The 9,983-nt window shown below is 49.9% G+C and overlaps 1 protein-coding gene across 2 annotated transcripts; it reads left to right on the forward strand.

Moving 5' to 3' along the window:
* On the forward strand, positions 539 to 6,842 carry LOC110387917 (retinoic acid-induced protein 3-like). 2 transcript variants are annotated; one of them, XM_021376764.1, is made up of 4 exons: positions 539 to 797; positions 3,225 to 4,195; positions 5,031 to 5,083; positions 5,430 to 5,729. In XM_021376764.1, the coding sequence occupies exons 2-4, from the start codon at positions 3,271 to 3,273 to the stop codon at positions 5,439 to 5,441; spliced, it is 990 nt and encodes a 329-aa protein (XP_021232439.1). In that variant the 5' UTR covers positions 539 to 797; positions 3,225 to 3,270; the 3' UTR covers positions 5,442 to 5,729. The 2 variants fall into 2 exon arrangements, with proteins under 2 accessions (XP_021232439.1, XP_021232354.1); XM_021376679.1 differs by lacking the exon at positions 5,430 to 5,729 and adding an exon at positions 5,769 to 6,842 and having other exon boundaries at positions 541 to 797.

Below are 9,983 nucleotides of genomic sequence, written 5' to 3' on the forward strand. Positions count from 1 at the left end.
GTCTGTTCCAATAAGTGTGTCAGACCAGAGGCACAATGTAGGGCAAGGGAGAATTTGTCATCACCTTCTCTCCTTCGCTGTTTGGGGAGCACTCTGGACACAGTGGCTGAGTGCCTGGAAGAGCTGTGCTGCCAGAAAAGGCAAGCTGCCTTGGGAGAGGAGCATGTGGATCTTGCTGCCCGTGGAAGCAATAAGATAATGGGATGTGCATGGACCATGTTGCAGCAGGGTCCCAGAGGAAGCTGTCTCTGGAGCCGGGCTAGCAGCTGCCCTCAGTCGAGGTGCTGTGGGGCTGTCTTCATCCCAAGACCTCCTCCATTTCTTCCTTATAAGTGGTTATCTGGAGAGAAAGCACACTTATAGGGAAAAGGCTTGGAGCATGCAGGGGACACACTGCTTCTCCCAGCCATGGCCCACAGGCACCGGCAGCCAAAGGAGCCTTATCAGACACTTGGCTGAGCAGCACTCAGCCAGACCTGGGCTGGGACAGACAGAGGCTCCATCCCCACCCTGTCACAGGGGTGACTGCCCTGCTGACGTCAGGAGCCCTGACTTCATTTCCTGGCACAGGGACCGTATTTTCGTAGCAGCGTCGGAGAGGTAGTGGAACTGGAATAGGCGTGCTTGGCCACACCTCCGCAGCCCTCCAGCCTTTAAAGCTACCAAGGCGCGTGAGTGCAGGGCTGCTGCTCTGCTGGGTTCACAGGAGTGGAAGTGGCTGTGTTACTGGTGTGCTAGGAGGTAGCCTCTTCCAGCCGGAGTCTCCCTGCTGCCTTCTTGGGGCAGAATCCACCAAGGTAATTCCAGACAGTGTCCTGCAAGATCCTGGGCAGACCCACACTCTGATCTGGGTGAGATGGCAGCAGGACCTCATCTCTGAGGGTGGGAGAGGAGGGGGCATGGGGTGTCACAGTGAACAGAGACTGCCTCTCAGCTCTGGCTCTAACTTGGGACAGGCAGCTGCAGCTGAAGCAGACTTTGCTGGGATGTGATTTGAAATTTGCGGTTGGGTGGGCATGTTTTATGGAAAAGTATGAATGAGAGAGGAGGCACAGGCTGGAGGGAGAAGAGTCAGCACTACAGTGGGGACCACAGTTTGGGGTGAGCTGTGATATAGATGCAGCGGTCTGAAGTTACCACAGCACATGATTCCTAGCACAGACTGTGGAAACCCTGTGAAATCCCAGGCGCTCATGTAGGTGCTGGATGGGCAAGCTCGGCTTGTGGAGAGTGCAGGACAGGTCAGAGCATCTTCATGCCCCAGAGCACATCCATCTTGGAAAAAAAGAAAGGGGAGTAGAAAACAGAGCAAGTGGCCCAATAGTTCAAGATAACGAGGTTCTCTCCTTCTTATCCGCAACAATTGTCACCGCCCCAGTCAGGACTAACAGCCGGGCTGTGCTCTGTGCTGCCCTGGGGTCCCTCCAGCTGCCTCAACAGCTGACACTGCGCTTCATTTGTCGGAGCTGTGAAGAGATAAGCTAATCTGATCAATGGTGACTTTCTGTGGGTAAAATTGTGGCTCTCTAGTTTTTCCAAAATGTTCATTTTTCATTTTTCACAAAATGTCCAGATAACGCTCAGCTATTTGTGTGAGTGTTCAACAATCATTTGTGAATGATGATCTTCAAAAACTCCCGCGTGCATTGTTCACCGGCACCATTCTCTCCACAAGATTTCAGTGTGCCTGCATACTTTGCATTTCATTGCAGGCAGCTGTTCAAAGAGCTGCACATCTCCTTTAACACGGTGATGTTAAAAGCTGGAAATATATTGCACTGTTTCTAATCGGGTAACTTTGAGGCTTATGTGGGACTGAGAATGATTCAGTGATGCTTTCCCCTTTGTTTATCCCTTGGTTGGGTCAGATGCCATTTACTGAAGACTCAGCCTCCCCTCCCTGGAATCTGTCTTTTGAACTAGCCTTGTAATTGCAGTATGTTGTTCTGGATGGGGGAAATCAAAGCAAATGGCGCAGCGAGAACTAAACTAAATTTTGCAAGATCAACTCTTTTTTTCTTTACATGTCAGAATATAAAGCCCTTGGTTTTCTAGTGCAAATCACCATTAAGGAGAGATTCCCTCCTGTTTAATGCTGACATTGTATCTAAACTCCCATTTTGAGAGATTTTAGAGACTGAGCCTGACTGCACAATTCGGCACCTAGAAAGCACTACCTGCCCTGGGATCTAAATTCATTCAGTGCCTGTGTGATGGGCCATGCAGTGTCCAGCATCCTCATGCAATGATGTTTGGACATGCTTTAGGCTTGAAAAGCATTCAGCAACTTCATTCCCTGCGGTGATGGGCAGGGCTCACTCAAACAACCCTGTGATCCCTTGGTGAGACAGGCTTAACCCAGACTTACTCAGCCAGCACTGAACTCTTTGTGATGAGACAGCAGGAGTGTGCGAGGTGTGTTGGAAGACCTTGTTCATCCTTGGCTTATGGGCTCCTCAAGCAGTAACTTGTTGGGTACTCCTCATGCGGGGCCACCATTGGCTCTGACATGTTTGTTCTCTAGCCACGCAAAGCAATAGTCTGGGGAGGGGTCTGAGATGTCTGGGATAGTTGTTATTGCTGTGCTGAAGAAGGAGGACTGTGAGTTTGTGGCTAATAGTTGGTTTCCTGTATTTGCCATTTAATTTGGAGTGAGAGGAACTGTGCCGGAGGCATCCAGGTGAGCTATCTGCAGGGCCTTTCACTCGTACCTGTAAACCAAAGCCATGGGTGTTTCAGAGAAAGTAACAGAGAGAAAACAAAATGAATAAAGTGTTTCCTGTTCCGTATTGCTCATCTCTGGAGCTCACTGATACCAGGTACTGATGTTTAAAGTTGACAAAGGAGTGTAAACGTGATCATGACTAACTGCTCTTGTATCGCACAGGACAAAAGCGACGAGGCAGGTCAACCTCTGTGCCCCGTGAAAGGGCCTCACCTTCCCCTGCTGCCCATGCTACTGTGACATTGCATAACCCTGGGCATGGTGCAGGGGACTTCCAAGGTGAATCATCACCTGCTGAGGGGTTTGGCTTGCTCCTGATAGAGAGCCAGTGCCAAGCAAGGAGATGGCTAAGTACTGGCACAGCCCCATGTCCTAAGCAATGTGGTGTCCTTGCCCAGTGAGGGGGGAAGGGATGTCCATCCTGCCTCTCCTTCCCCACTGCTGCAGCACCATAAGCTGGTGGTTGATCCAACAGCTTATGACTTTTATTTTTCCACAGCTTTGAGGAAACATTTCCTTGTGAAGTTGCTCAAGAAGACATCAGGATGACGACACAGCCTCCTCGAGGCTGCGGCAACATCCATGCTGACTATTTCCCACTTTGTGACATGGATCAGGCCTGGGGGATTGTCCTGGAGTCGCTGGCTGCAGCTGGAGTCCTTGTCACCATTTTCCTCATCTTCTCCCTGTTCTTCCTCATCTGTAAAGTCCAAGACAACAGCAAGAGGCACATGATCTCCATCTATTTCTTCTTCCTATTAGGCACACTCGGCATTTTTGGCATCACTTTTGCCTTCATCATTAGAAGCAATGAGAGGATTCGCCCCACTCGTTTCTTCCTGTTTGGAGTCCTCTTTGCACTCTGCTTCTCCTGCCTCCTCACCCATGCCTCCAACCTCATCAGGCTAGTGAGAGGAAAAAAACCTTTCTCCTGGCCAGTGTTGCTGCTCCTAATTGTTTGCTTTGCTCTCGTGCAAGTTGTGATCAACACTGAATACCTAGTCACCATGATGGTAAAAGGTAGAACCACATTTCTGAGTATGGGTTCAGAGGAGGCCAACAAGGACTTTGTCATGCTTCTGATCTATGTGCTCTTCTTGATGGCTTTGACCTTCCTGGTCTCCATGTTCACATTCTGTGGGTCGTATAAGAGCTGGAAGAGACACGGAGCGCATATCTTTGTCACTGTCCTGTTCTCCATTGCCATTTGGGTTGTGTGGATCACTATGCTCACAAAAGGCAACCAGTCTTTAAGGAAAACTACTTGGGATGATCCTGTTGTGGCCATTGCTCTGGTGTCTAATGGATGGATCTTCTTGATAATGTATATCATCCCTGAAATTTGTTTTCTCACTGCCCCTCAGAAGCTGGGGGATTACCCTCCAGAAAACGACTTCTGCCAACCCACATTCATAAAGCAGGCGACTGGAGTGGACAACCATGCCTACACCCAAGATGAAATTGTGCAAGGTATGATGAATTGATTGACTGCACTGTCCCCCAGCCCTAAGCACACATGCACCACTCACAAGTTAAAAGAGGTAGAAGAGCTAGAAGAAAAGAGCTTGAAGTTGATGAACAATTTAGAAGTAGGAAAGAGAAAGTTTCAGACTGATAAAGAAAATATTCAGGAGAGGTTTTTTTTGTCTATTAGCAATGCTTCAGCACTTGAGATCTCTCCAGGTTATACCTAGGAGATTTTTTCTTTCAGTTCTGACCTTGTTCCCATTATCCATTAAAAAAAAAAATCCATCATCCAACAAGGAAGCAGTGAGGTCTTTTTTACTGTACAGGTCTCATCCATACTGGGAAAAAGCAAAATGTTTTGTCAGTTGAGGCATCCCAAGGTTATGTGTAGAAGGTGTGACTGACCCCCCAGTGAATCTGCTCTTGAGATCATATTTGCCTGCTGCAGTCAGACGTCCAGGTCTGTTAAAGAGTAGCAGAGAAAGGATGTGATCTCCCAGGGAATACTGCAAAGGGGTTCTCATGCATGCCAGTGGGAGGGATTTGGCTGGAGATGAGGACAGTAATCATGAGGCAACATGAGGTCTAAACTCCAAGGCCACCTCTGTCCTATTATTTACAATACCAGTCAGTTCTGCTTTCACATGGAAATATTCAACAAGAAACTCATGGGTGGATTTTAATGCATTCTTGACTGCATATTACATAGAGCTTGGTCAGTCTAAAAGCAGCTGCTAACGTAGCCACAGGCTGTTTAAGTCTCCCTTGACATGCTATTTCCAAGCTACCGTGTAATGCTAGCTCACCAAATTTTCCCCCATTTTGTCTTGTGACTTAGGAGACAGGGAAGGCACCAGCTACTCCCCGTACTCTGCTCACCTCCAGATGAAGGTAAGCTCACACTCCTCTGATGTAGGCTACTGTTCAGGGGCTGACTGGAAGGGAAGGAGAAGGGGCAAAACCAGACAGGCCCAGAGCAGTCTCTGCGGAGGCAGATGGATGCTTCCTGTAGGATCAGGTGATGCCATGACACTGTACTCATGAAGGTGTCTGTGGCTGGGGGGAGAGAGCTGCTGCTTGTCTCTGAACATGGGAGGTGAGAGGAGCCCGAGGCAAAATCTCAGGTGGTAGTTTTCAATACTTATTGATTTGACATTGCGTAAGAAGTTCTCTCTTTGAGCAGGGTTCCTGCAGTAGACTGTGCCCCCTTCTCAGTAGTCTGTACTTCTCTCCCCAGCCCATGGCCTGAATGTATTCCCATCAGCTGCCACACTGCAAGTTGTCATGCAGATCCAGAGCGGCAGTCTGCATCACCCTGTGTGCACTCACCAGTCCTCCTTCAGCACACAGCCTGGCCAGATCCAGCAGCTCACGCCACGTGCTCCCATGTCCTCTGGTGGCACGTCTCGATAACTGGTTTGCTCTACCAGGATCCTCTTCTACAGTGTCATCAGTCATACTCTTGGGAAACCTCCCATTCCATTTCTCCCTTCCCTCTGTTTTTTTTTTTTTTTAGCTCTAGTCTATTACTTTTTTCCATCTTTTAAAAGTAAAAACTGCCTCGCTTCCTTTTCAGACCCTCGATGCAAAGAATGATTTCTCCATCCCTCGGGCCAAGGCCCACCCGAGCCCATACCATGACTACACTGGTGGGAAAGGCCCCATGTAGCAGTTCTGCAGGGAGCAAAGAGACCAAGGGCCACGCAGTGACAGGTGCACTGCTCCCGCAGAAGAGACAGACTCAGACCCACACTGGCATTGCTGACAATGAGAGGCCCTGTTTTCCCTCAGTTGTCCCACTGACACCCCTCTCATTCCTGGAAGACAGCTCTCAGACACAGCTCTAGCAATCCTGCCCCTGCTCACCTTGTTTCTACGTGGGATGGAACTCGTCCTGGGGAGAGCATGCCCTGGCCTACTTTCAGCAGGAATGCTGCAGGGCTAGAGCAGCAGGAAGATCACCAGCTGGGCCCGCGGCCTGCTCTGCCCCAGATTGGCCCATGTGTCTGCCTGGGCCCCACATCCGCCAGGAGGAGAGAAAAGAGCAGCAGCACCAGCGCTCTGAGTCCCAACTGCTGCCCACCTGCGAGCACACTGTGGATACTGGCATTGAAACATGCCCACCTCTTTGCCCTGACACATTTTCTGATTTGCTCTCGAGCGTCACCCACCTCCCCAGTTCCCACCCCTGACCACATGCTCCAGTGGAGCACCCCCAGGGGACTGCATACCCCACAGAGCCTCCCGGCCACCCCAATCTATGGGAGCCTGCAGTCAAAACCCTCCTCTGCAGCTGCCTGCAGTATCCCCATCCTGAGCTCTGCCTCTTCCCAAGTGTTTCTGTGGCATTATCACCAACATTTCCCAAGCAGCCAGGTTACGGAGGATTTGCTTTGTCCCAGGGATGAGTGAGCACAAGCGTGTGCACGCATGTGCCTGCCCATGTGCTGCAAGGACTGTGCCCTGCAGAGCTGAATCACTCTGCATCCTGCTTTGCATTCAGCAAATAGCTTTCTGTGGTATTTCGTATATCCGACACACAGAGCTCTCCAAGTGGGCGTGTGTGGTATGCTGGTGTCTGACACAGCTATATATTTATTTAGTTCTTTGTATATGGAATATTTAATTAATAAAAACAGCATGACTTTGAGAGACTGCTGTGGTTCCTTGGGGATATTGTTCCCCTCATGGCTGGTAGGGAGCGGGGGTTGGCAACAACACCTTTGGGTACCTGCACTATTGGGAGTAGGAAAGAAGCTTGTAGATATCTCATTCAGCCTGTAAAAACATGTCTTTGTGATGTGTTGCACACAAATAGCATTTTATTTGGAAGTAGAAATGCACCTTGGCTCTGAGGCAGCATAACAAGGAGGGATGAGGGATAGTATGGGCACTCAGTGCAGGGGACAATGATTTTTGTGATTAATTGATTGTTACTGTGAATGCTGCTTTGTGGAACTGTCCTTCCCACTCCGTGGATTTACGGTGCATTCCAGAGTCATTTTTTAAACCACTGTATGATGGCCCAAATACTGACCTGCACTTGTTCAGTACTGAGATGGCTTCGGATGAGGGCTGATTTAAGTGCCCAAAGATCTCAGTGGCATTGGGCACAAGCTGGGAAGGGATGGTGCTGCCTCGCAGATCTCCGGGGGAGGCTTTTTGGGAAAGCAGCAGTTTCCTCTTTTCTTATTGTTGCTATCCAACCCAGACGGCCGCTTAGTCACACACAATGCCCCATAATATGTAATATCAAACTGGTGGGGCAGGATGGGCCAGTCCCGAAAGAAACAAGTGTGTGGAGGAGGCACTGTACTGGGCTTTTTTTAGAATCTGTAGGTCAGGGTGTCACAGGAGAAGGATGATGAACAGCAGCATCATCAGGACCTCTCCAGGTTTCCATGTGCCTCGGCAAATGCAGACACAGGAGGTACCATAAGAATTTGGGGCACTGTGCGGGGCAGGTGGCACTGGGGAAGGACCTCACTGGTTCACCACCTCAACATAATCTGTACCAAAAGACTGCATCTCTCAGCAATGGATGGCATTGGAGCCCTCCACTGCCTCCCTCCCTCACGAACGGCTTCTGCTGCTGTCCACTCCCCTCCCTATTTCAATATTCAACATGCAGCAGTGTACGGGATGACTCAGGTTATGCAAAGAGCAGGTGTTTCTGCAGCCCCTTCTTGTTTCCAGCTCTTCTCTGCATTTTAGCAGAATTACAGTTACACAAAGGTTTTGGTCAGGTGGGACCTCTGGACCTGTCCAGCTTTGAGCAGGGCTCCCTTCAGAACCAGACCAGGTTGTCAGGGCCTTGACCAGGTAAGTTTTGAATATCTCTGAAGGTGAAGATCTGATCACTGTCATTTGGATGTTTTCTTTGTGTCTAATCAGAATTTTCCTTATTGCAGCTTGTGCCTGTCACCCCTTGTTCTTTCACTGTGCACCTCTAAGAAAAGCCTGATCTCATCTTTGCTACAGGCCTCATTTACTTAATAACCAGCAGCAACTGGATCCCCCTTTGCCTTTCTTCTCTTAAACTGAGCAGCTCCCCAAGTCTCTTGTCCTGGTGACATGCTCCACCAGCCCCCAGATGTCTCAGGAGTCCCCCTCCCAGACTTATGCAGCTTGCTCAATCTCTGCTGCAGTGAGAAGACAAAATTGGACACAGTACTGCAGATATGGCCACCTAAGAGCTGTATCTTCTTCACCAAAGGAGAAGAACCACCTCCCTCACCTTGCTGACTTCACCCTTACCTATGCAGCCTGGTATGCTCTTGGCCTAAATTGCCATGAGCACACATCACTGGGCAATGCCTTCTTCAGGTTTATTTCCCCAAGCACCAGTTAATCCCTTTGCCCTGGAGGAACTTCTGTGGCTATAAATAGGAGGAGCTCTTCAATCCTGAGGTTTCATCTCTAAGGCAGGTGAACAGGAGCCAGCAGCAGCAACTAAGGCTGACTGAGCTGAGAGCTGCAGCTGCTCCTCCTGGTGGGGACACCGGGAAGCCCAAGGGTCCCTGCTGACATGTGACAGCATTCTGATGGCAGAAGCCAGAGAAGACATGTTTCTTGTCCTCAGCAAGCCTAGCACTTGGGTACCATCTTGTCAGCATCACTCTACCCAGGCTGGGGTTGGTGAGATGCTGGTGGCCAGCTGTGTTTGATGGGTCTGTGCCCTTCCTGGGCCACCAACCATGGGAACTGTGTCTTGGAGAGAGAGGGTCCCTACTCCGCTCCAGCCACCCTGATGCCCCACATGGGCCTGAGATTGCTCCTGTTCCCTCTCCCTGCCTGGAGCACACTCACCCTTCTGCATGCAGCACAGACCTACGTGGGATCCTCTCCCTCCCCAAAAGTCAACATGCTGGGTGACCTGCTCCACCTTTCTGGGGAATCTGGTGTTTGCTTTGCCTTCACTATGGTGACAAGTGGAGTACTGCAATACCTACAAGGAGAGCTCTTTTCTGTGAAAGTATTTCTGAAGTGCCAGGCGCCAGGCAGGAGCTGCCATCCTGACTGACCTTGTCTGGAGAGGCCAAGTGCCTCTTCAGAGCCAGACAGGGCTCCACCTGGAGTGGAGCTTCTCAAATCAAACCACTAGCAGGCATATTTGAGGGAAAAGTAATGGTTGTGGGTTACAAAACAGGCATGTTGATGTCTAATAAATTATTCAGGGATAGAAACAGAATACCTTGCCTCTGACAGACTGTGATGTCTGCGGTTTTCCTCCAACATGATCTGCAGTGAAGCTCAAATGCTGGAACAGGAGTGCAAAGAAGTGCTGAAAACTGTGGATGAAATCATAGAAGCATAGGATCTTTAAGGTTAGAAAAAACCTCTAAGATCATCTTGTCCAACCATCAGCCTATTCCCACCATGTCCACTATCATGATCCTCAGTGCCCCATCCACACAGTTCTGGAACGCCTCCAGGGATGACGACTCCACCACCTCCCTGGGGAGCCTGTGCCAGTGCAGCACCACCTTTTCTGGGAAGAAATGTTTCCTAATATCCAACTTGAACCTCCCCTGGTGCACCTTGAGGCCATTACCTCTCATTCACTCACAGTTAGCTGGGAGAAGAGGCCAACTCCCACCACTCCACAACCTCCTTTCAGGTGATTTTAGAGAGCTAAAAGGTCTCCCCTGAGCCTGCTCTTCCCCAGATGTATACTCGTGGGAATAAAGAGACCCAGCAGTGTTTTTGTCACAGTGAAGATACCTGTCCATTGATGGAAGAAGGTGGGGAAGGGAAAGGGGAAAGGGGAGAGGGAGGGGTTGGGAAGGGA

This window comes from Numida meleagris, chromosome 1, assembly GCF_002078875.1.
Source record: "Numida meleagris isolate 19003 breed g44 Domestic line chromosome 1, NumMel1.0, whole genome shotgun sequence".
Taxonomy (NCBI): Eukaryota; Metazoa; Chordata; class Aves; order Galliformes; family Numididae; genus Numida; species Numida meleagris.